The 27,376-nt window shown below is 38.0% G+C and overlaps 1 protein-coding gene across 6 annotated transcripts in view; it reads left to right on the forward strand.

The window, feature by feature from the left end:
* The window catches only part of MTA3 (metastasis associated 1 family member 3), a 211,745-nt gene that overhangs the window by 49,052 nt on the left and 135,317 nt on the right, over positions 1-27,376 (forward strand). For all 6 annotated transcript variants that reach the window (XR_005718373.1, XM_040224560.1, XM_040224561.1 and 3 more), the window contains exon 3: positions 6,554-6,647. Coding sequence is in view for 5 of the 6 variants with exons in the window: in XM_040224560.1 (XP_040080494.1) it covers positions 6,554-6,647 (94 nt within the window). In the remaining variant the exon portion in view is untranslated. The remainder of the gene's footprint in view (positions 1-6,553; positions 6,648-27,376) is intronic.

The raw sequence follows: 27,376 nt of genomic DNA on the forward strand, positions 1-27,376 counted from the left end.
TTAGTGAATTTTTTCCTGTTTCAGCTTGAGAAGGAAGAAGTTAGGAAATATAATATTTAAGGGAATTTGTAAAATTCTAGACTAGGCTAACTAATAAGAATTACAGTATTGGTATAATTATAAAGTGGCTTTTTTGGTACTGTAGGCTGGAATAAATAAAACTTACCCATTGTTTTGTCCATGATCAGGGGTGTCCAGGACAGCAGCAGCATACTGACTGTTGGCAATAGTTCAGCTTTTACAACGGAGGCACTTGAATAGTCATAAGCGACCTGACCATAAATTTCTGATGGTTTTGAGAGTTGCCTGTGTAGCTGGTGAGGATTCTTGCGATCAGAATGTTTGGGGGCTATCTAGCTTATACTTTTCCCCCAAAATACCATCTGGAGACTGATCCAGTTTTGAGTCCCTGGAAGCCAGGTCTGGCCAAGGGCATGCCTGACTTATGAGCTTGGACGTCCTGGTTCACTTTTGGGGATACCCTGGCGATGTTGCATTTTAAAAACTTCTGTAGAATTTGAGACTGCCAACCACCAAATGAAGCAAATGGCTGCAGGGTTAGGTCAGTCTGTGGGTGGAAACTGTTGAGATGTCTTCCTGAAGTGCTTCTCTTTTATGTTATTGATGTAAGGTTTAAGAATTTAGGCAATTCCAGCAAATTCCTTTGTAGTCCAGTGGTTCGGGCTCAGCGCTTTCACTGCTACAGCCCAGGTTCCATCCCTGGTCTGGGAGGAAAGATCCTTTAACCCATGCAGTGCTGCTGAAAATTAAAAAAAAAAAAAAATTGTTTTAAATAAAAGGCTTAATAAAGATTTAGGCAATTCCACCCTGTTTATGGTATCAGTTTATTTAGAAAGTTAACTAGGATTTAAAGAAAAATATTGGCCTATGAGATTGGTATTCTCTGGCTGCTCCCTGCTTTGTTCATTTGGCTCCAAGTGGAGTAAACTCTTTCTTGGCCACGCTGTGTGTGTGTTGTGGGATCTCAGTACCTGACCAGGGATTGAATCCAAGGCCGTGGCAGTGAAAAGAGTCCTAACCACTGGGCCATCTCGGCTCTTTCTCATAGGCACTCACCTTAGTACTGTCTCGTCGTTTCCAGTTCCCTGTCCCTTGCTTTTTCCTCCATATCATTTATCACCTTCAAATATACTTTATGTGTTTATAGGCATACCTCAGAGATATTGTGGGTTTGGTTCAGACCACTGCAGTAAGGCAGACATTGCAGTAAAGCAAGTCACATGAATTTTTTAGTTTCCCAGTGCATATAAAAGTTAGGTTTACACCATACTGTAGTCTATTATGTGTATAAAATGATGAACATGCAGGGATTTCCCTGGTGGTCCAATGGCTGACTTTGAGGTCCCCAGTGTAGGGGGCCCGGGTTTGATCCCTGGTGTAGGGATGATCCCACATGCCATGACTAAGAGTTCTCATGCTACAGCTAAAGATCACCACGTGCAGCAACCGAGACCCAGTGCAGCCAAAAAAAAAAAGATGTGCATGCCTCATTAAGAAATACTTTATTGCTGAAAGAAATGCTGGCTGTCATCTGAGTCTTTAGTGACTCATAACATATATTAAAGGTCACCATTACAAATGGGTCATAATAATGAAAAAGTTTGAAATGTTGCAAGATTTACCAAAATGTGACAGACACTAAGTGAACAAATGCTGTTGGAAAAATGGCACTGATAAACTTGCTTGACCCATCAGTTTGTAAAGAAACACAGTATCTGTGAAGTTGAGTGAGCCCAAGTGCAGTAAAATGAGGTGTCCCTGTATTTTCATTGCCTGATTTTGCAAACTAGAATGAAAGCCCTAGGTGTGTAGTGATCTTTTCTGTTCACTAATGGATCCTAAGTGCTTTAGAATAGTGGCTGGCACATAGTTAAGGCATTCAGGAAATATTTCTTGAATTGGTGAATTTCTCAGATGTCTGATGTTAATACCTGTACATGGCTTTACTGGTTACAAGTACTTTGGTTCATTCATCTTACAAATATTTGTAAGAGCCTGCTACCTGCCAGGTACTTTTAGGAGCTGAAGAATGAATGAGATAGGTCTAGTAGTGAAGATGGACATCAGCCAGATAATTCCACAAGAAGAAGGAAAATTGGATCTGTGCTAAATTTACAAACCCCAGAGCATGGTGCTCTGGAAGCATATAATCCAGGGATTCAAGTTTGTCACCTCTTGAGCCTCACAGTACCTTAAACTTTTAAAGTAGATGCATCATGGATTGTTGGGAAGCACCCCATGGTTAAGTAACTTAAATGTCTGGGTTACACATTTAGCTAGAACGTGGATTATTTCAGACTCCATCATTATATTACTGTTTGCTTTGAAAGTCCCTTTCCTCCTCCACATCCTCACCTTCTCCCTCTCCCTCTGCTTTCATAGGAAGTCATTAATATACTAACAGTCCTTAGGGGACTAGGGGTCACTGAATTGTGAGAGATGAGATTCTCTATAATTTCAGAGAATGACAATTTGAGTGGATGGAGTATTGATTAAAAGGAACTGTGATTGAGTAATTAATTATTAGATATTTACATAGGACCTTTATTTCTGAAGGGATGTGAAAGATTGATTTCATTTTAAGTAATTTATTAAATATTTCTTGAGTTTTTATTATACAGCAGGTACCATGCTAGGCTCAGAGATACTGCGGTGACCAACATGGACATGGTCTTTGCTATGGACCTAGTCTTTGGTCTACGTAGTGTGGACCCACACAGGGTCTACATTCTCATGAGGGAGACACAGAAGAAGATGAATGCACAGGTGTAAAGAAAATTATTGTAAATGGTGTTAATGTCTACAAAGGAATAAGCAAGAGCCTTGGCAGAATAACAGATTGCTTCCTTGGAGTAGAGATTGGACTTTAAGGACATTGAAATTGAAGCTTAAAGGATGAGAAGGAGGTAGTCTTGGGATCGGGGCCATAAGAGTTCTAGAAATGCGCTGAGTGGGTCAGAGGTCAAGTTGGCCAAGTGGGGAAATTTAACATGATTGGAAAAATCCAAATAATGAATTTAAGAATGCTTGATAGAGTCTAATTGATAAGCTAAGAGAAAGAACATTAACCTATTTTATTAACTTTCTTCTAATTAGGTAGGATGTGTTTTAGGATTCTCTGGTCCACTGGTTAAAACATGGTGCTTTCCATGCTGGGCCCCAGGTTCAGTCCCTACTCTGGGAACTTAAGATCCTGCAAGCTGTACAGCATGACCAAAGGAAAAAAAGAAAAAGAAATATAATTTTTTTTAACAAAAAAAATTTGTCATTATTTTTATATGAAATTCACTTTTATAGGTTGATAGTTCCTTTTTAAAAAAATCTTATTTGAGATGTTACTTGTCAGTTAAAAAGCAGAACTAAGTATTTTCTTTTTTTGAATTAAAGAATAGATTTTTGTCTCAGTTGTTTTTTTTTTTTTTCCCCAGAACTTTCAGTTGCAAAACTAAATAATGGGTTGATGAAAACAGTTCAACATTGTTATCTCATTCCCTCTTTTCCTCTTCTGTAAGTTGTACTCAGATAGACTGGTGATGATCTTTTGGAGGAAGACTATAAAGTTAAAATAGAAAACAGCTTTTGGGAAAATTTTAGTTAGTCACTCTAGTTTGGGTGTTGCTCTTCTAAAGATTCAGTCTGCACACATGTTGAAAGAAAGCTTTGTGCCTGTAATAATGAAGGTACAGTCTCAGGAAGTTTTGGAAATTATGCTTGTGGGTAAATTTGATGTTATTTGCTATGGATATATTTTTTGGGTGTATTATGTTGTATAATTTGTCTGTATCTTCATATTTTGTATATTTTATTAGACATCCAGCTTGCCCTGAGATTTATTTTAATGTTTAGGGTCTTTTTTTTTTTTGGTGGGGAGAAGGGAGCCACCAACTTCTTTGAGCATCTAATCTTGTCCCCCATCCCAATCTATATTTGCACATGTAAGATTTTACACATAATTTCAGGAGATCCCCTCAAAGCCCTTTTGATGGAACCCAAATTAAGGCCCCTCCTGACATTTAGGATTTGTTGGGAATAAGGAGAGAAATTGGGAAAAGAAAGTTCCTTTCCATTTGTTCTAGTTGGAGCAGACTGTGGACTTTCCATGTTGGAAAGTGTTTGGTTATTTTGTTTTTTAAGAATGTACTTTCTTAAGTTGAGGATAGAAGTGGACATGAGTATGAGGTGGACTCAAAGCCCCTTACTGCTGGAGGATGTTTTTCTAACCATGTTTGACAGACTAGAGATTTAAGAGGCTGCAACCTAAGTGGAGAAAAGAACATAGTACGTTGCTGTTCATTGTATGTTCTTCTACCTGTCTCCACTTTTCCCACCTGGGGGTTTGTGCAGGTCTTTTTTTTTTCTTAGACTGCTCTGTCCTCCAGGCTCCACCTATTGGACTTTTCTTTTCTAGCCAATTAAGGACCCTGTACTCCTTGCCTCCTCCTTGAAACTTCTGGTTTTTCCCCAGGGAAAAAACTTTTTCTGCTTTTTCCTTACTTCCTTCCTCCAGGAGTAAGAAATGGAGTCTGGAGGGGAAAAGAAAGGAGTAAAGGAAAATAGTGTTGGTAATTTGTCAGGAATGTTCTACTTTTATACTTAAGTTATTGGGAACTGGCGAAGGTTTCTGGGTGAGGGACATGATGCCTGCTGGGCTCTGGAAGGTTGGAGAGGAGGTGACATATGAACGGGCATCTCTGCTGGAGTGGAGGCTCCATGAGGGTGGGCACCATGCAGAGGGTGGGCGTCCCTAGTGCTTAGCACATGCTGAGTGAGGCACAAGAAGAGGGCAAAAGAGCTTTGGTGACTGTATACACCAGCTTTTAGCCTTGGTCTTCACAGCTGTGCTTCTGCAGCTGGGGAGGAGCTTTAAAAATTTGTGGTGGAGGAGTTTTAAAAATCTTCAGTATCTTAGGCTGCTTTTGTAAAATTTAAACTAGAGTAGAAAAATTAAATTTAAAGTAGGCTTATAAAAATGAAGGCCCCATTTTTTGTTATTAGATTCAAGAGATAGGAAATTAACTCTCAAATACTATAATACACTTAATATCTGTACTGATTTCTGTTAGACAGTAACAGTTGTGTACTGGGCCTTAGACTGCAGTTTCAGTAGTTCAACTTTAGAGGAATACTTGAAGGGTGCGTGTGTGTACACGCACGCACGTGTGCGTATAATAGAGAAGAGGAATACTGTAGCTGTAAACTACCTAATAGCCAAGTGTGTACATGATTCAGGAGAGAATATTTGTTTTGAACTATGCCTGTCTACCACAAGCAGGTTTAAATAAGAATTTAATTGGCTTTATAGAGTATCCTTGTTGAAGGAACTCATCAGTGAGGCAGAAGAAAATGTATATCTTAAAACTCTTGCTTTAGGTTTTTAATATGCTTTTGTCTCAAAAAGAGAAAAAATGATAAAGTATGGGTAATTGAAGTCATTGATAGATTTTATTTACATGGAAATATTGGCCTGTTCATTTGGCAGACTGTGGGATCATTGCTTCTGGAGGATGTATTTGATCACAATATTGTGAATTATAGAAGCACTTTGGTTAGGATTTAATATGATTTCAATTTTAAGGGGCAATATTTCTACAAGACTATTCTTCATTCTAGAATACTGCTGCTGAACTTCATAAAATTGACACATTTACTGCAGCACATACATATTCTTATTTCTTTGTGTCTGAGTATATCAGTTAGCCCAGAGAAATTCTGAAAATTTGTTCTCAAATTTGTTTGAAATTGGAAGTCACAAGAGCGTTTTATTGTAATCTATGTGTTTTTACAGTGAGCTTTGTAGTGAACGATTGACCTTGAAAGCTCTCAGAATTCATAAAGAATTGGAGGGTAGGAGCCTGGGCCCCAGCTGCAGTAAATTACAGCCTAACTGAATATTGATTGCATTCTAGACTGTAGTCAAAAAGAAATAAGCACTTCAGTGTTCATAACTCAAGGCTTTTAATACTTTCATATGTGAAGGTAGACTAAGTTCTACCAAGAATATTGAGCATTATGGGTTCATAGACTCCTTTGAGCTGAGAATGCTTTCCCAAGCTCTCTGGTCCACCTCATCTGTTGACCTGCCCTGCACCTGCAGAGTGTCACCATCTGTCGAACGTAGGGGTGTCTAAGAGGAGGGGCTGGGTGACGTTGCGCTTAGTCTGTGCCTCTGGGAGAGGGTTTGGAGGACTTACATTTAAATGTTTTAAGTTATGTTGTGGCTTTTTAAATTTGGGGGATTAGTTTCTTAAGGCTAATCAGAGTTAACTATGTCTGGCTTTAGTCATTAAAGCTGTCTGATCACTTTAGTTTAATTGATGCCAGTGAGTTATTTTATGTTTGACATTTCAGTTTCACTTGGAACTTTTACAAATGCTGCTAGTCCTTATTTGAATTTTTTAGCTCTCTATCCTGCAGCTGTGGTTGGCACAGTAAGTGAGAGTGATCTTATAATTGTGCTGTCTCTAGTTTTGTTTTATAAACTACTTGAGTCTAATATTCAGTCCAGATGACTTTTATTTTTCTTATTTCTTAGACTGCAACTGGCAACGTGGAAGCAAAAGTAGTGTGCTTTTATAGACGACGAGATATTTCCAACACGCTTATAATGCTTGCAGACAAGCATGCTAGTAAGTTAATTGTCTTTTTCTTGGAAAAAACTTAAAATGTGTTTTGAGTCTCTTTTTTTGTGTGATATTAGGAAAAATACTGTGTTACCTGTAACTTTTTAGTTTCCCATTTGTTTTCTTCTTAGTTTAGATGGGAGTAGGTTTTTTGGGTGACTCTTGGTTTTAGTATGTATATTTTTAGGATGCAACATACATTTATTAATTAGTCAAAAGGTTGAAATAGAAGTCTTTGCAAATAGGCTTTAGCAGACAATCAGGGCAGTGTTTTCTCATCTCCCGTTTTTCACGGTGGTTTGAAGTTTTGAATATGCAGAAATGAATACTTCACTGGTATTTTGGAGGACTTTTTCCCCTCCTCTATGAAACAGCTGGGTTATATTTACAGTTTGTAAAATTCTGAGTGGTATTATATGTTTGTAGTAGTAGGTATGTGTGGGAAAAAAAGTTTGCTAAAGAAAGAAGTGCAAGGTGATAATGGAAAATTCTTGAAGGTAGCAACTCTGAGTATTTCTTTGCAGTTTAATTTTCATTGTGTGCTCTTTCCTTCCAGTCAACAGCTTTGACACATCCTAGCACCCCTGCCCCTTTTTTTAAAGCAACAAAGGATTAATAAAAAAGTGATTTAAATTTAAAAAAAGAAGTAAAGTAGTTTAAGTACTTTGTCTTAAAAGCCATTTTCGTCCTACAAAACATGTAATGAGATCAGGATATGTATGTGTGTGTGTTAGTCGCTTAGTCCTGTCTGACTCTTTGCGACCTCATGGACTGTAGCCCGCCAGGCTGCTTTGTCCATGGGATTCTCCAGGCAAGAGTACTGGAGTGGGTTGCCATTCCTTTTTCTATATATATGTGTATTTTTCAGTTTAATACTGTGATGTGTCAGACTCTGGTCTTGGGGATCCTCAAGCTTGTGAAGTGTTTTGGTAATGGGGGAAAGGAGGCTGTTGTGCAGACAGGTTGGTTCTCTGTCTGCCTGAGATTTCCCCACTGTGTTGCCAATTTAACCAAGCAGATTGGTTGTCTGTAAGTTAAATTCCTACTATATTTTCTGCTGTAGTTTTATATATTAAAAAAAAAATTTTTGTAGGAAAAGTGTTAATTATGATATGGGTTATTCTGTAGTATTTACAAATTATATATTGACAGATTCAGGGCAGTCGTATTTGTTCCTCATGTATGAGATCAGAGTATTGCTTTTTAAAATGACATACTAATCAGTTATTTATCTGTAGCTGAAATTTAGAAAGTCAACATGTCATTAAAGCATGCAAAACTATTTGGATTTTATTCACCATTTATAACATAATGTTAAGAAACATAAAATGTCTCACTGATGTACTTTTGGATTTAGTTTAGCTTCTAATGTAATTTGTCATTGCAAAGGTAGTGAGATGTCAAGATTGTTAGGGAGTCTGCTGACTGCTTGCGGGGGGTCTAAGCATGGCTGCCTTTTGGAGCTGTCTATTTTAGGCTTGTAAATAGAAAATCAGGTTTTTCAGAATTGATTAGGCTCTTTATATTGGCTCATAGAAATGAAAATCTAAGAAAATTAAGAATCAGTCAAACTACATAGTGGTAATCATGCAGATTAAAGCAAGACCTGGGTTCAGATTCTGGTTGGTTACTTGCTGCCTGCCTTGGCAAAAATTCTTAACTTCTCATTCATCTGCATTTTCCTTATTTGTAAAATGAGGTTGAAAAAAAATCACCTCATTTTGAATTATATTTTTATCACAGTTAAGAAAAAATTAAAGGAGGGAATTCCCCGGCAGAACAATGGTTAGGACTCCATGCTTTCATTACTGATGGCCTAGTTTCAATCCCTGGTGGGGGAGCTAAGATCCCACAGCCATATGGCATGGCCAAAAAAAAAAAAAAATCTAAAATTGCATACTTTAAGGAAAAAAAGACTAAGGGAAGAATTATGCCAGCAATGATGTGATGACTCAAGGAATGACTTACATTGAATGCTTAATAAATGTCGGTTTTTCCCCCTCAGTGATTTGTAGATCATCTGTTTGGATGGATTACTTCTATCTACATTTACCTGTTTTCTTCCATTATTTATTGATTTTTATTCTCCAAGTTAACTGTATATCCATGTAAAATAGAGTTAGAAGTATCAACTGTACTTTTGTTTCCATATTGACTAAACCTTCACACGAAGAGAATAAAAATTGCCTGAATAGTTCATGCTTTATAAAGAGGTTTTTAAGGAGGGATTAATGGAGAAAACATATGAAAAAACAGAGTCTTGGATGTGGGTGCCACTTAATTTTCCTGAATCTTAGTTTTTCCACTTCATTGTGGAGTTCTTTAAAACTTTTTGTTGCAGAAAATTTCAAACATAAAAGTACAGGTATAATACACCTGATGTTTTCCATTATTCTGTTTTAACAGTTATTAATACATGACCAATTAATTCATCTAGACCCCTACTTGTCCCATTGTTTTGAGGCTTATCAGAGATATCTTTTTTATCTGCCTGTATTTCAGAATATATTTCTAAAAGATACAGCCTCATCCAGACTTTCAGGAAATGCCAAGAATATACAAGGAGCTTCAGGATGCTCTTGACCCAGATCCAGCAATTAACATTTTATCATTCTTTATATATATATAATATATATATATATTTCCTGAACCATTTGAGAGTAAGTGGAGACTTTAGAGTGTTTTTCCTAAATGTGCTAGAATTCTTTTACATAACCACAGTTTAGTGTAAAGGTCTCAGGAAACCTAGTATTTACAACAAAACTGTTACCTCATTCACAGTCCTTATTCAGATTTCATGTCTCAACAGTGTTCTGAGTAGCTATGTATTTTTCCTTAGTCTAGGATGAAATCCAGAATCACACACTGTGTTTTATTGTTGTGTATCCTTGATAATGGGACCAGTTCCTCAGTCTCTGTGCTTTTTGACCTTAACATTTTTGAAGAAAGTAGGTCAGTTATTTTGTTGAATATGGTTCAGTTTGTGTTTGTGTAATGTTTCCTCATCATTAGATTCAGGTTATGTATTCTTTTTGTAGTGATGCTGTAGTGATGTGTCCTCAATCCAATGGTGATATTAGGTTTGATTACTTGGTTAAGGTGGTGTTCCTTTGTATCCAGTAAGTTATTTTGAGGGAGGTACCTGGCAACTGGGCTTCCCTGATAGCTCAGTTGCTATCAGGAAAGAATCCGCCTGCAATGCAGGAAACCCCAGTTTGATTCCTGGGTTGGGAAGATCTGCTGGAGAAGGGATAGGCTACCCACTCCAGCATTCTTGGGCTTCCCTTATGGCTCAGCTGGTAAAGAATCTGCCTGCAGTGCGGGAGACCTGGGTTTGATCCCTGGGTTGGGAAGATCCTATGGAGAAGGGAAAGGCTACCCACTCCAGTATTCTGGCCTGGAGAATCCCATGGACTAGTCCATGGGGTCACAAAGAGGCGGATGTGACTGAGCGACTCACACTTCACTTCACTTCACTTCACTTCACCTGGCAACTATGTAAATATCTTGCTTTTGGTCCAACATTAGTGCACTTGTTTTAGCATCCATTGATCATTTAGGATTCTGTAAACATTGGTATCCTCAAATACCTAGTTGGTTTTCACATTTTCTCCTTTACAGTATTTTTTCATTTTTATAATTTGTTTACATCAGGATCAGAATAAGGTGATTGGTTGGTAAGACTCTTAAGTTTTGTTTTTCCTCATCCATTTTAATAATTGATAAATACTTCATGTAGCATAAAATACAAGCTTTTAAATTGTACAATTTAGTGGTTTTCTCAAAGCTTTATAGCCATCACCACTGCTAACTTCAGATTATTTCCATCACCCCAAAAAAGAAGCCAGTTACTCCCTATTCTCCCTTTCTGTCAATCCCTGGCAACCTCTGATGTACTTTCTGTCTCTATAGAGCTGCCTTTTTCTGGACATTTCTTATAAATGGAATCATATAGTTTGTGTTTTTCTTTGTATCTGGCTTTTTACTTAGCATAATGTTTTCAGGTTTCTTCCATTTTATAGTATGAACTACTTCATCCCTGTTTATAGCTAAGTGATATATTGGGTGGATGTACTACATTTTGTTTATTCACCAGTTGATGGACATTTGTATTGTCTCCTTTCTGGTAATTATGAATGATGTTGTTATGAACATTTCTGTACAAGTTTTTGTGGGGACATCCTTGTCTTTTAATCTATAGATACATATTATTTAACATTCTATCTCAGTATTTTGTTGAAGATAACCAGGTGGTTCATCCTGTTGAGTTGTCTTTACCTTGGAGTTTGTTGACTTCATCTCTGTTGTGTCCTTTACTATGTTTAGCTGTACATGGATAGTTAGATCCAGATTCTAGAGGGTCAAAAATCTAGGGTTTTTTTTTCTTTGTGGAATGGGAGTGGGGGTAAAAGATCACTTAATGGGTAGCATTATGTACTTCTGTTATGAGGTCTATAATATATTGTTGCCTGTCTCTTTTTAATAACATTTTACTTTGAAATAATCTAAGATTTACAAAAAAATTATTAAAAACATTACCAGGAATTCCATATGCCCTTCATTTAGATTCCCCAAACGTTAACAATTTTACTATATTTATTCTGTTATTCTATCTTGTCTATTGTTTAGCTACTCAGTCATATCTGACTCTTTGCGACCCCATGGACTATAGTCCACCAGGCTCCTCTGTCCATGGGATTTCCTAGGCAAGAGTACTGGAGTGGGTGGCCATTTCTTTCTCCAGGGGATGGATCTTCCTGACCCAGGGATTGAACCTGTGCCTCCTGCATTGGCAGGTGGACTGTTTACCACTGAGCCACCAGGGAAGCCCATTAATTCTATGTACATATTAATATATTTGAATTGTCTGAAAATAAATTGATATATTTCCCCTAACCCCTAAAGATAACTTCAGTGTGTATCTTCTAAGAATGAGGACATTCTCTTTCCTAACACCAGCATCATGATATATAAACATATTCAGATTTTGTAAAATTTCCTACCAATGCCTTTTATAACAAAAAATAAAGAAATTTTAATTTTCTTTTTTTGTGGAGATATAAAAACTGTGGAAAATTCTGAAAGAGATGGGAATACCAGATCACCTGACCTGCCTCTTGAGAAACCTATATGCAGGTCAGGAAGCAACAGTTAGAACTGGACATAGAACAACAGACTGGTTCCAAATAGGGAAAGGAGTATGTCAAGACTGTATATTGTCACGCTGCTTATTTAACTTACATGCAGAGTACATCATGAGAAACACTGGGCTGGAAGAAGTACAAGCTGGAATCAAGATGGCTGGGAGAAATATCAATAACCTCAGATATGCAGATGACACCACCCTTATGGAAGAAAGTGAAGAGGAACTAAAAAGCCTCTTGATGAAAGTGAAAGAGGAGAGTGAAAAAGGTGGCTTAGAGCTCAGCATTCAGAAAACTAAGATCATGGCATCTGGTCCCATCACTTCATGGGAGATAGATGGGGAAACAGTGGAAACAGTGTCAGACTTTATATTTTTGGGCTCCAAAATCAGTGCAGATAGTGATTGCAGCCGTGAAATTAAAAAACGCTTACTCCTTGGAAGGAAAGTTCTGACCAACCTAGATAGCATATTAAAAAGCAGACATTTCTTTGCCAACAGAGGTCCGTCTAGTGAAGGCTATGGTTTTTCCAGTGGTCATGTATGGATGTGAGAGTTGGACTGTGAAGAAAGCTGAGCGCCGAAGAATTGATGCTTTTGAACTGTGGCGTTGGAGAAGACTCTTGAGAGTCCCTTGGACTGCAAGGAGATCCAACCAGTCCATTCTAAAGGAGATCAGCCCTGGGATTTCTTTGGAAGGAATGATGCTAAAGCTGAAAGTCCAGTACTTTGGCCACCTCATGCAAAGAGTTGACTCATTGGAAAAGACTCTGATGCTGGGAGGGATTGAGGGCAGGAGGAGAAGGGGACGACAAAGGATGAGGTGGCTGGATGGCATCACTGACTTGATGGACATGAGTCTGAGTGAACTCTGGGAGTTGGTGATGGACAGGGAGGCCTGGTGTGCTGCGATTCATGGGGTCGCAAAGAGTTGGACATGACTGAGAGACTGAACTGAAATCATTGACTGATTGATAATTACTTTAATTTATCTATTCATCAAGGCTGTAAAAATTATGCATTTAAAACTATCATTCCCTCATGTATTGGGTGGAATATTTCTATAAAAAGAAATATTTCCTCTCTCAACTATCAGTTTGTTCTTCTGGTTTAGATCTTATAAGAAAGGTAGGTTAAATGCTTGATGAGGTTTTTGCCCTTTTTAGTTACCGGTTTTTCAAAAATAGTAAAGTGGTTCCTGGGCTTCCCTCGTAGCTCAGCTGGTAAAGAATCCACTTGCAAATGCCGGAGACCAGATTCGATCCCTGTGTTGGGAAGATCCCCTGGAGGAGGGCATGGCAGCCTACTCTAGTATTCGTGCCTGGAGAATCCCTGTGGACTGAGGGGCCTGGTGGGCTACAGTCCATGGGGTTGCAAAGAGTTGAACACTACTGAGCAACTAAACACACAGGACAAAGTGGTTCCTGGCATTCTCCAAAGATCACCAATTTACTTTTTTAGTTTCATCATGAGTGCAAGTGTTTGTCCATATTTGATATTTATTATCAGTTATCTTCATTGACACTCAAGTTGTCTTATCTTTAGCTAGTGGGGCTTATTTTGGTTTGTCCTGGAGTCATTTTGAAATGATCCCAGTGGTCTTTATTATCTTATTTTCTGATATCATAAGATGTTTCAGGCTCATCTTTTATGCTTCTTGCCCTGAACCTTTGTCTCCAGAGTCCTGATTGCTTTTACTGGGAAATGGCCTTGGAGACCACAGTCTGAGCATTACGGATGGATCTTTGAGAGAGGGTGGTGCTGTTCCTAGGTTGTTGTGCATTTAACAGAATGTGCTATTTTGTGGTATATACTTCAGAATCAAAAGAAATCCTACTTGAGTACTTGTTACTGATTCTTCTTTTCTAAGGTAATTTCACTGGAAGCTGGCATATGTGCTTTTGAGTTTTAAAAGCAGCTGTCGTTCCCTTAATCTAGAAGAAATGGAATTTCTCATTAAATGAGCGATACCAGTTTGGTATGGATCTGGTTCTCAGGACTGATGGAGTCTTTGAAAGTGAAGAATTTCATTCATACTCTTACACTTATTTAAATGTTTTTGACAAATTCTTATTATGTATTGTGATTCTTAAAATGTAAAGCTTTAGAAAATTAAACTTTGTTTCACTTTCCTTTTTAACCTGACAGGCAAAAGGGTAAAGTGTTTTTTGTACTTGCAGCTCTCTTCCTTCCTTAGAGTTTTCTTCCCAACTCTTCAGTTGTGTCACTCACTCTGGGCTGAAGTTCGGACAGGGAAAAATGGCTCAAATGAGGATAGTTCGTTTACTTTCTAGTGCTTGTTCTGTTTGCCATTACTTTTCTACTCCAACACCCACATGTGTGGAGCTTTGTGGAAGGAGAAAAGGAAGGAAAATGGGAAGATTTTACTCTTACTCAGATTTGTAAAACCACAGTTAGCTGTTGGAGAGAATCAGGGAGTTGATCCTGCCTACCTTAAGTTCTGTTCATAAAGTTTATCAACTTACTGATGTTTCTGACACTTTTGTGTTATTGTAAATCGAGTCAGAAAGCAGGGTTGACATTAATCTTAAAGTTTTAAATAATAAGACGCTATGGGATATGATACTGTTAGGCAGTAAGGTTGTGACTTGTTGAAGGTGAAAGGTGAGGTGACTTCTATACCCAGTTCTAATCACCACCTAGTCTGAGTCATATGCTCTTACAAAATGCTTTGGTGTCAGAGGGCATATTGGGAACTTTGTTTTTTAAGATTCATGAAGTATATGATTCAGAGTTATTAAAAAGATGTAGAATGTTTAATGTCTTACAGAATTTGGGGACTAAAATGGGATTTTATTAAAAAGTTGACACTTCTTTTTAAAAGATTTAGAGCCAGTAATCACAATTGATTGTTACATGATAGTACCAAAATTGGATGTTTTAAATACATGAGTTCTGTCCTTTCCGACTTTCCTGGCCTTAGCATACAGTTTGTGCATTCTGAGTGCTTAGTGTTAAGTTTTTTAATGTTGAGACCATGGTTTTGGTTATCTTTCCAGCGTTCATGGGTCTTGTTCATTATAGTTGCTCCAAAAGTGTTTGTAGCTTTGAATTTAACAGGGAAACAGATTTAAAGAACAGCCAGGCTACTAGTTGTTTTGATTTAGCATCTTGGTTGGCTGAAAGTAATCTGTGGTAGTTTTAAAATATGGCCCTTAGCTTCTTTGGCATTCCTTCCATCGACAGGTGGAGTCCATGTCCTCTCCCCTTGGATCTGGGTGAGGTTGTAGAAGTAATGCTGTGTAACTCTCAAGGCTAGGTCATAGAAGGCCATGCAGCTTCTACTTGGTTTTCTTGTACTGTTTGCTCTCTGGATATTTCTGCTGGAACTCAGCCATCATTCTGTCAGTACATGGAGTCTGCATTGTCCAGACTCCATGGAGAGGCCATTTGTAGGTCCCATGGTTGACCTGTCTGAGCCCAGGTGTCACACATGTGGCCTGGAGGAGCCACCAGCTGATCTAGCCCCAGCCATTTGAGTTCGTGTGGAGGTCCCAGTCAGTGTGAGCAAAGACAAGAATTCTGTGCTTGGGCCTGTCTGAATTCCTCACCCACTGAACATGTGAGGAAAGGAAAACGGTTTTTTTGTGCCATTAAGTTTTGGGGTGATTTGTAACTCAACAATAGATGATGTAACTGGAACAGGCTTGTAATAAGTTTTCCTGTTATGGCATATTTTCAGTGACAGCTTAAAATCAATGTCTAAGCTTATAACTGCCTACTAAAAGTATTTAATGAATTGTTAGTTTTCTTTACGTAAACTTCACTTTCTTTTGACAGATTGATTAAATGAAGAGATCTTGCCCCCATGCCTTACTCCTTCCTTACAAATGATTTTTGGCCACACTGAGCACATCAGAAAAAAATGCCCTCTTTATTATTCTGTAGTGAAATTTATTGATCATATAACACACCTATAATGTAAAAACAAAACTAAAACTCAGTATTATGTTCTAAACTTTAAAAAGAGAAAAAATTTGTACTAATAGAATATTTTGTAATATAATAGGATCACGTATACTGTATTTCAATATGTGTGAATGCTGAGGCATGACAGTAGTGGAAGATACAATGAAATTGTGAAATGTTTGTACAGGATTACTAGCAATGCAGCAGTTATAAATTAGATTGATATTTTGTACTAGGAACTCTAATATTTGCTGAAATTTTTCAAAATCGTACTATTGGTATGTTCTGAACAAAACGAAATACAGTCTTTCCTCTTTTTACGTGACGGCTTCATTGCTGGAAAAGTCAGTTATATTAAAACCGTACCTCAAATATTTTGTGTTCTCATATATTCCCGGTAGCTTAGAGGGTGAAGAATCTGCCTACACTGTGGGAGATGTGGGTTTGGTACCTGGGTTGGGAAGATCCCCTGCAGGACGGCATAACAACCCACTCCAGTATTCTTGCCTAGAGAAAATCCCCATGGACAGAGGTGCATGGCAGGCTACAGTCCATGGGCTGCGAAGAGTTGGACATGACTGAGTGAATAAGCACATACATAAAATGGAATTTGCTCTAGTCTCAGATTACAGAATCATGCTTTTCACTTACATAGATTCACACAGAGGAACTTCCATGGTGGTCCAGTGGCTAAGACTCTGAGCTCTCAGTGCAAGGGACCTGGGTTTGATCCCTGCTTGGGGAACTGGATCCCATAGGCTGCAACTAAGAGTTTGTATGCCACAAATAAAAATTACTTATACCACAACTAAAAAAGATTCTGCATGCCACAGCTAAGACCCAACGTGGCTAAATAAATAAATATTTTTTAAAATGTCCAAAAAAAGAAAATGTCTAGAGGGACATTTCAAAGTCATGTGAATCATGGACTGTGCTTTGCTGTATTCCTATATGTCTATGGGATATCTAACATTCTTGTCTTCTGTCTATGAAATGTTAATACTGCTCCCATTGTGATAGTACTGTCCACCCACCTCGCCCTTTCCAAAGGAGTCCTTGGGTTATGGAGTGGAACCATGGCACTAAACACATTTTCATAAAACAAAAGTTGTAGCTCATTGTTGACTAATATATTTGTTAATGTTCACCGTAATACTGGGACCATGGAAGTTACTCAGTATGTACAAATTAAACAACAAAAAACTTAATATTTTCCCTAATTCCCCCAAATTAAAGATTAAAGTTGCAAACAGTAAAAAAGTTAGAGTTGTTTATATTCAGCTAGGATTGATACTGTCTTGACCTAGAAGGTAAAAGAGAATTTGGCAGTGCCTGGCAAATTAAAGCTCAGTGTTTTCATCAGTGCATACTAATCATAGACAAGTGCCCAAAGAAGTGTGCCTTGATAATAACAACAGCAACAACAAAACAGAGAAGCGTTAAGTGTCCAGCAGTAAGATACTGAACTAAGTAATAAATCAACTTTGTTTATATTCTGGAGTGCCTTGTAGCCATTTAAATGAATACATAGATTTGTGTGTATCATCATGGACAGATGGCACAATATATAATTGAATTAAGTAGTTTAGATGAATTTGTAGGATATAACTCTAGCCTTGAAACAAATATAAAGTAAAATTTTATAAACATTAATGTGTGAATTTCAATATATGTATGTGTACATGGTATTCATGTACATATTAACCTTGTAAAACAAAAACAGTTATAAAGAATATTCAGAATAAGGAAATGTTTTGAGAAATTGAAATGCTTATTGAAATAAAATAGTGGATGAATAATAAATACTACTAGATTTAAGTAATAAAATGAGAGAAAGGAATAAATTATTAAAAAGTAGTACACTTCCCTAGAGAAGGGCAAGAATCTAGATTCAATGGATAAAAGAAAGATACTTCATTTTAGAACACTAAAGAAAAATTGAGGATCCTAAAGTTTTTATAGAGAAAGTTATCAGTGAAGGAATGAGGATCAGATTTCTTCAGTACATACTAGAAGAGCAAGTTACTTAAAGTTGAGAATTCAATGAGTTGCCACATAAAGGTATTTTTCAACACATAAGTATTATATAAATCAATAATTTAGGAATAAAATTCCAGACTATTCAAACATTAGAAATTGGAAAGAGAAATAAAAGTCTTCTAAAAGTCTTTGACATTTTGAGAACAGGGAAGAAGTAAGTTTTCTAAAACTTTTCTTAGAAAGTTTTGAGATAGTTCATATTAGTTATAACTTTTAAGGATAACCAATGGAAAGATGCAGATAAAATCATTTGAGGAACTTCCCTGATGGTCCAGTGGCTAAGAATCCCTCTTATAAAGTGGGAGATGTGGACTTGATCCCTGGTTGGAGAACTGGGATCCCACATGCTGTGGGGCAACTAAGCCCACGCGCCACAACTAGAGAGAAAGAAGCTCATGAATATCCCATGTGCATCAGTGAAGATCTTGAGTGCTGCAACTAAATCTCAATGCAGCCAAATAAATAAATGTTAAAATCATTTGATAAAAGGAAAATCACTTGATTTTACAAATACTTCATCTACATTACTAGATTAATAGATGAGGTTAAAGTGAAAGTCAGTCTTGTCTGACTCTTTGTGACCCCATGGACTATATAGTCCATGGAATTCTCCAGTCCAGAATACTGGAGTTGGTAGCCTTTCCTTTCTCCAGGGAAGCTTCCCAACCCAGAGATCGAACCCAGGTCTTCCACAATACAGGCGGATTCTTTACCAGCTGAGCCACAAGGGAAACCCAAGAATACTGGGGTGAGTAGCCTATCCTTCCTCCAGTGGATCTTTTACCAACTGAGTTATCAGGGAAGCCCAGATGAGGTTAGTTCAGTTCAGTTCAGTCGCTCAGTCGTGTCCGACTCTTTGCGACCCCATGAATCGCAGCACGCCAGGCCTCCCTGTCCGTCACCAACTCCCGGAGTTCACTCAGACTCACGTCCATCGAGTCCTTGATGCCATCCAGCCATCTCATCCTCTGTCGTCCCCTTATAGACTTGGATAACTGTGATATTGAATGGTTTGCCTTGGAAATGAACAGGAATCATTCTGTCGTTTTTGAGATTGCATCCAAGTACTGCATTTGGGACTCTCTTGTTGACCATGATGGCTACTCCATTTCTTCTGAGGGATTCCTGCCCGCAGTAGTAGATATAATGGTCATCTGCGTTAAATTAACCCATTCCAGTCCATTTTAGTTCACTGATTCCTAGAATGTCGACGTTCACTCTTGCCATCTCCTGTTTGACCATTTCCAATTTGCCTTGATTCATGGACCTGACATTCCAGGTTCCTATGCAATATTGCCCTTTACAGCATCAGACCTTGCTTCTATCACCAGTCACACCCACAACTGGGTATTGTTTTTGCTTTGGCTTCATCCCTTCATTCTTTCTGGAGTTATTTCTTCACTGATCTCCAGTAGCATATTGGGCACCTAATGACCTGGGGAGTTCCTCTTTCAGTATCCTATCATTTTGCCTTTTCATACTGTTCATGTGGTTCTCAAGGCAAGAATACTGAAATGGTTTGGCATTCCCTTCTCCAGTGGACCACATTCTGTCAGACCTCTCCACCATGACCCGCCCATCTTGGGTTGCCCCGCGGGCATGGCTTGGTTTCATTGAGTTAGACAAGGCTGTGGTCCTAGTGTGATTAGATTGACTAGTTTTCTGTGAGTATGGTTTCAGTGTGTCTGCCCTCTGATGCCCTCTCGCAACACCTACCATCTTACTTGGGTTTCTCTTACCTTGGGAGTGGGGTATCTCTTCACGGCTGCTCCAGCAAAGCACAGCTCGGCTCCTCACCTTGGACAAGGGGCATCTCCTTACCGCTGCCATTCCTGACCTTCAACGTGGGACAGCTCCTCCAGGCCCTCGGGTAGCTGCTCCTGGCCGCAGCCCCTGGCCTCGGGCGCCGCCCCTGGCCTCCAGCGTTGGCCAGCTCCTCTCGCAGCCACCCATGGCCTCGGGTGCCGGGTGACTCCTCTTGGCCGCTGCCCCTGACCTCAGATGCAGGGCAGCTCCTCTCGGCCGCCGCCCCTGACCTCGGACGCGGGGTGTCTCCTCCCGCTGCCACTGAGGTTAAAATGGTCCTAAATAGGCCTCCACTCAACAGAATAAGGAAAGAGAACAATTAAGTAACAAAAGAGGACCAGAATGAGTCCAAACATATCAGTGACAAAATATGTGAATGGCATGAATTCTGTTAAGAGACAGACTGGTAATTCATAACATTCATATACAAAAGATGCCTAAAGAAAACCTTAACAAATAGTGAAAAGCAGGAACTACACACAAAAGTTTTTTTCCCACACCCTCTACTCGATCGATCTTACTTAGTTCCTCAACTGGGAATCAAACCTGCACTCTTAGCCGTGAAAGAGCTGAGTCCTAACCACTAGACCGCCAGGGAATTCCTCACAAATAATAATCTGTTCAAAGGCAAGGAAGTAAAAAATAAAAGTAACAATAAAAGGAAAATAAGCTATGTTACAATCCAGTTTGGTAATTTAAGAAACATGTTTATGTATGCCTTTGTGTTGAAGGAGAAATAAAACCTGCAATTGTGAATGATTCCAAAAAGAATGACAATAAAAATAGTAATCTTAGAAACCTCTGGGTTGAGGCCAGAGTCATAAGAAAATTTATAGCCTTCAAAGCAATCCTTGAATAAAATGACTAAAAATAACTATTAAAGCCAGGCATTCAAGGTAGAATTGAAAAATAAATGCAAAAAAAGGAGTTAAATATAACAGCAAAAATTAATGAAATAGGGAAAAATGTAGAAGTTACAAAATCAGAAGCTTTTTTTTTAAATATTAATTTTTCCCCAAGTTAATCTGTTAGTTTAAGGAAATCCCAATCAAAATCCCAGTAGGATTTTGTATGGAACTTGGCAAGGTGCTTCTGTCATATACTGGGAGAAGAATAAAAGCAGAAAGCTGAAAAGATTTGTCTTGTTTTCTGGTAAATGCTTTTAAGGTTACATACAGGTTTTCTTTGAGAACCTGTGGTCATCTCCCCTAGGTTTTGCTGTGTAATGATTTATCATTCACTTCTGAGTTGTCTGAATTTTTCAAACAAATGTAGAAGAGCACAATGAACCTGCATTTAATCATCACTTGTCTTCAACAGTTAATCAACATAAGCTTATTTCATTGACACCCTGCTCTCTCCACCTCAGACCCCAACTCAAATCTCAGCACATACTTTCTCTGTAAATACATCTTTTTTAACCTAATATTTATTTATATGAATAGGCTTAGTTTGTCTGTTCTATTTATTACTAATCTTAATTATTTCTGTTAATTTTATTGGTCCATTTGTCCTTGCATTTCTAATAGATTTTGGTATTGAAGTAAAGATGCTAGGTGCTTAAAAAGTTTGGTCTTGAGATGGATTCTTTTTAAATATAATAGAAAATATTTTTCACTAATGCTTTTTCCTTTGAATTCCATTTTTTTCTGTTATTATTTTGGCCATGTGCACTGAGATCTTAGTTGCCTGACCAGAGATCAAACTAAGGCCCCCAGCAGTTGAAGTACAAGAGTCTTAACCACTGGACTGGCAGGAAATTCCCTTTTCTAATGTTGTTGCTATTCCCATTTTTGTTGTTACTAGCATTTGTCTAGTTTATACATTTTTTATTTTTAAATTTTTAGGTTTAAAAATTTATTACTGTTATTATTTTAAATTAATTAATTTATTTTAAGTGGAGGACAAGGGCTTCCCTGGTGGCTCAGAGGTTAAAGCATCTGCCTGCAATGCAGGAGACTTGGGTTCGATCCCTGGGTCAGGAAGATCCCCTGGAGAAGGAAATGGCAACCCACTGCAGTACTCTCGCCTGGAAAATCCCATGGATAGAGAAGCCTCATAGACTACCGTCCATGGGGTCACAAAGAGTTGGACATGGCTTTGCTTTCACTTTCACTTCACAAGATTGTGGTGGCCCCTGCCACGCATTGACACAAATCAACCAGGGGTGCACATGTGTCTCCACCCCCACCTGCTGCCATCCTGAACCCCCCTCCTACCTCCCTTCCCACTCCATCCCTCTGGGTTGTTCCAGAGCACCTGCTATTGAGTGCCCTGCTTTATGCCATCGAACTTGCACTGGTCATCTATTTTACATATGGTAATATAAATTACCTGAATTCTCTTAGGTTTTTTTTTTTTTTTAAGAATATTATGCTTTTTAAACCACATAAAGCTGGGTTTTTGTCTGTTTTGTTTTTTATCTTTTTACTCTTGTTCTGAGAATCTTGAACTTCAGTTAGAACATTTAATCCTTTTGCTTGTAGTTACATTTTAATTCCTTTATATGTATGTGTGTTTTCTCCTTCCTTCTGTTGGTTTTATCACATTGTCTATTTGTCAGGGAGGTATTCATCCTATTTGTAGTCTTACAGTTTCCCTCACATTTTTATTTATTTTACTTGTTAAAACTTTTTGCTTTTAGAAAGGTAATATTTGATTATGAATCAACAATTGAAAAGTACAAAAATGGGGCTTCCCTGGTGGCCCAGTAGTTGAGATTCACCTGCTGATGCAAGAGACATGGGTTTGATCCCTCCTCTGGGAGAGTCCCACATGCCATGGGGACATTAGCTATGGCATGGAGCAGCTAAGCCCATGTGCCAGAGCGGTTGAGCCCACATGCCTCAGCTGTTGAAGCCCCTGAACCCAAAAGCCCATGATCCGCAACAAGAGAAACCTCCACAGTGAGAAGCCTGTGCACCCAAACTAGAGAAAGCTTACGCACAGCAACGAAGACCCATCACAATAAAGAAATCTTAAAAAAAAAAAAAAAAAGACAAAAGTATATTCAATGCAGAAACTCCCCATATCAGGTCTCCGAAGACCCAGTTCTCCCCCACAGAACACCATTATTCCTAGTTTGTAGCGTCTTTTCCACAGAAAATCAGTGTTCATAGAAGGAAATCATTCGTATGTGTATACACATATTTTCCCCCAACTTTTTTCTTTTTACAGAAATGATCGTATAGTACAGTGGCTTGGATATTTTTTGCTTTAGAATTCCCTTTAATAACTTTAAAAAGTTTTATTTCCTTAATACATTGAAAGTTGACATCTAAAATTTTTCATCAAAAAATTTAAGTAGTTGCAGAGAGAAAGTATCTGGTGTGTTACAGATAGTGACATTTAAAAATGAATGACTAGGGAATTCCCTGGTAAGGACTTTGTGCTTCCACTGCTGGGGGCCTGGGTTTGACCCCTGGTCACAGAAGTAAGATTCCACAAACCACATGGCCAAAAAAAGAAAAAAACAATTTGCCCACTGTCACAGGTTAAAAAAAACAGCATGAAGAAGCTCTTAAACAGTTTGAAATTTTATGTGATCCATTTGTCTCCTTAAGTTCATTTCCACTTTGCTTTCTCTGCAGAATTTTAGCCTAATGTATTTTATGCTTGAAAGTTTTGTTTATATCATACTGTTTTCTGCAACAAAAATTTTACATTAATTAAAATTTAAAACCACTTTGTATGTCTTGAGTTTGTAAGACTCAGAGTCTTAATTTCTTTTGGACTTATTATAATTATAGTATAAATAATTACTAAAAATGTAATTATTCATAATTTAAATGTTCATAATTACTAAACACAAAAGAACATTTTCATTGGAAATCAATACGGGTGGGGGCTTCCTCTTACCTCATTCAGTTAAGGAATCCCTGCATTGCTAGAATGAGAGGTTTGGTATTTTGTTCCTTATTTTTATGTTTATAAATGTTGGTTCTGACAAATTTATTTCATCTAAGTAGATGAGAATGGTGACATTTTGCTCATTTATTCATTTTTCAAATATATTTTGAGCTCCTCCTACGTTATGGACATTCTTCTAAGCTTGGATGATAAGCATTGAACGAGCAGAAATCCCTGCCCTCAGAGTCTCTTTGTTCTTCTGAGTTGTATGTGAAAAATCATATAGTGGTTTTACATCAAAAGTTATTTTTAATGATTTAGCAGCTGACAATTCAATTATGTCCTCCTTCAGTCTTGTCAAAAGCAGAGAATTTGAAACCAGTGGAGTTGGAAGAGGTTTGTTAACCAGTCGTCAGTTATTCACGGTCTCATTTTCTGAGAAGCAGAATGAAAAGGCTTTACCAAAGACCTAACAAATGACTGTTAATTACATTTCTTCCTCTTTGACCTGTGTAGATATTATCACTTAGGGTCTACCAGTTAAACAACTAGTTGGAGATTTTACATATAGAAATATATATAATATCCTATACACATAAAGTAATCTCCAGCTGGTTTATATAAATATATAAAGAGATTTGTTGCAAGTAATTCACTTAAATGATTGTGGGGCTGGCCAGGTGAAATTTTTTCTTTCTTTTGGAAATCTGAGTTTTGCTCCGGAGACCTTTCATTTGATTGAATGAAACGCACCCTGGTTATTGAGGAGAATTGCCTTTACTCAAATTCAGCTGATGTTAATCGTATCTACATTATACTTTCACAGCAACACCTAGTTAGAATTTAAATAGCTAGGGACTATAGCCTAGCCAATGTGGCACACAAAACTAACCATCATATAGGAACCTTATTTAAACCAGTATGCTCAGAAAAGTTTGGGGAAGTTGAAATAATGTTCATTTGAATATACCTTTGCATTTTAAATTTTACTCTGATAAAATGTTTGGATCTAATAACTGAGCACACACATGCACTGTTTGTACTTATGTGTTTAAATATATAACATAAATTGATGAATAGAGCATAATATGATCTGTATTTAATATATTTTCATCAGATCTTTGGAGCTGTGGATTTCATTTATTCAGTGGAAAATGACTACCAGTAAAACTTTAATGGCAAAGCCAGTCCTTATCGACAAAAACCAGGCAGCTAGATCACCCTTTCTGTCAGAAAGTCTCGTTTTTCCAATTTTAATAAATGAGTACTGTGCGTCCCCAAGGCAACCATCTCCTGAATTCTAAGATAGATTCCTGGTTAACACTTAGAGCCTTGCTGGGATAGACTAAGGACTTCAGCATTTTTTACAGACTCTTTCCCTCCTCTCCCCCTTGAGACTGTTTTCACAGAAGTGTTTTTTTTGTTGTTTCTTTCTTTCTTTTTGGGGGGCTGCAACACACTGTATGTGGGATCTTATACATACAATGTATATCTACACTGTTCCCCTCTCCCCCACCAGGGATCAAACCCAGGATCCCTATATTGGAAATGTGGAGTTCAACTACTGGAACACCAGGGAAGTCCCAGGAGTGGTATAGTTTTTGATTACCATTCAGGGGTTGGAGAAAATGAAGTCTTTTTAATTGTTCGTATATTTATCAGTAGATACTTCCAAGAGCAATACTGTTGGAAGAGAGAAGGGAAAATACAGCAATAACAGAAAACTGTCCTGGTATTCAAAGAACCTTTTCTTGTTTCCAATTTTTGTGCTTTGACCACAAATGTTATTAGCAGTAATAAGGCTAAACATATTTGACTTTAGATGTTTGTGGTATATTCTAGTGTAGTTTCACGATATGAGTACATAGCCCATAGGTCTTATTAGACTGTGAAGTATGTAGGAGCATAGACCTCAGCCTTACACTCTCCTTTAAAGAAAAAAAAAAATTTGGCCATGCTGCCTGGCATGTGGAATCTTAGTTCCCCAACCAGGAACTGAACCATGAAAGTGTGGAGTCTTAACTACAGGGCTGCCAGAGAGGTGCCAGTACTCTTCTTTTTTGAACCCACATCCAAGTGTGGCTAATCTGAGACACTGAGTCCTGACTCCATCTGTCCCTGGAGAACCTTCTTAGTCTTTTCCAGGCAGCTACTACTGGTTGATTGGAGTTGGCACAAAGATCTATTTTTTGTCACTGCCTTAAAAGTAATAAACATTCATTCATAATGACATTTTTCTCTTGCTGTTTTATAGTGTTTTTTATTTTTGTAAATGACATTTTACAATTAGCAATAACGACAAGTTTGTGTCTCATTAACCAGATTATTATCAACTGTAAATATTACAGAGGTATATTGTTTGGCAAGTTAATTATGTTTTATGATACACATTTTCTTTTTGATCTGTTACCTTGAATGTTAATGGCTGCTATTATCTTTTTAAAGCAAGTACTATATTAATACTTTAAAATTGATGTCATGTTGCTTATTGATTATTAAATGAGGCATTCCAGTAATTAAATGAGGATATTCCAGTAATATCCAATAGATACTCTTAAACTTCTTTAAAGGCCTTGGGTTAGCTTAGTTTGTGGGCTGGAAGGATATAGACTTCATGTTTTATATTTTCATATGACTGGTTGAAGGAATATCATTTTTGTAGTCAGAGTAGCTAGACTAGCTAATCTAAAATTTTCCACTGAAGTATATATATTGAATTCTGTAACTTCCTACTGCTATGTCTATTTCTACTAGGCTTTTATCTTTATATATTGCCCTTTATTTAGAATGGGGCTTCCCTGGTGGCTGATTGATAAAGAATCTGCCTGCCAGTGCAGGAGACAAAGATTCGATCCCTGGGTCAGGAAGATCCCCTGGAGAAGGAAATGTCAACCCACTCTACTATTCTTGCCTGGAGAATTCCATGGACAGAGGAGCATGGTAGGCTATGGTCCATGGGGTCGCATAGAGTCAGGCATGTCTTAGCAACTAAACAATGACAACATAGCCAGGAAGTTGGAAATTAGAAGTCTTATCAAGAAGCTGCTGATGCCTGCTGCATTCTTGACATCTAGGAACTTGGAGAATGGACCTTGCTTCATAAAAAGCCTCACCTTCTCAACTTTGCTAATGGCTAAGAGTCTCAGGAAGATGGCCCCTGTCTCATAGCCTCCCACTATATCTTACCAGTTCCCATGCACAGCCTGGGGTGCATAGGAAGCTGGGAACTTATTTTAAGCTTTCTGATCTCTCCAAAGGGAGGGAAGGAGGTTGAGAAAATCTGAATATTTACTACAGTGGTATTAAGATGGATGATAGTGATGCTGGTGGATAAGGATTATTGTTGCCATGGTTAGTATACCTCATTCAGAATAATGTATCAAGTGGTAACATTTTAGAACTAGAACTGGAAATTCCAAATCCAGTTATTTTTCAGTGGGCTGTGTACCTTCTAATATTTTATTCTTTATTAATTAAATAATTCACTGAGCATCTCAGTTTGAGCAGGTGGCTGTTCTGGGTGCTCTGAATATTTATAGTGACTAGACACTGTCCCTGCTTTCAGAAAGCCTTTAGTTCTGTGGGTTACAGACAGAAGCTGTTTTACTGCAGTATAGAAAATGCTGTGGTAGAGGGGACTTTCCCAGGAAGGACTTTGAACCCTGGTATAGCTTCAAATGCCATGTGATACAATATCTTAGTTCTAACCAGCTTCTTTGCCTTATCTTGGTTCTAACCAGCTTCTTGGCATAAATTATTATTATGGCTGTGCCTCATGACATGCAGGATCTTAATTCCCTGACCAAGGATTGAATCTGTGCTCTGTACAGTGGAAATGTGGAGTCTTAACCGCTGGACCACCTGGGAATTCCCATAATTATGTTTATAAAATCATCTCTCTTAACACAGTTTTTCCCCCATGATCCCTTGGCTTTGTCTTTTGTTCCTTCTGGCTTCAACCCAGTGT

The sequence above is a fragment of the Oryx dammah genome, unplaced genomic scaffold (genome assembly GCF_014754425.2).
Source record: "Oryx dammah isolate SB20612 unplaced genomic scaffold, SCBI_Odam_1.1 HiC_scaffold_25, whole genome shotgun sequence".
Lineage (NCBI taxonomy): Eukaryota > Metazoa > Chordata > Mammalia > Artiodactyla > Bovidae > Oryx > Oryx dammah.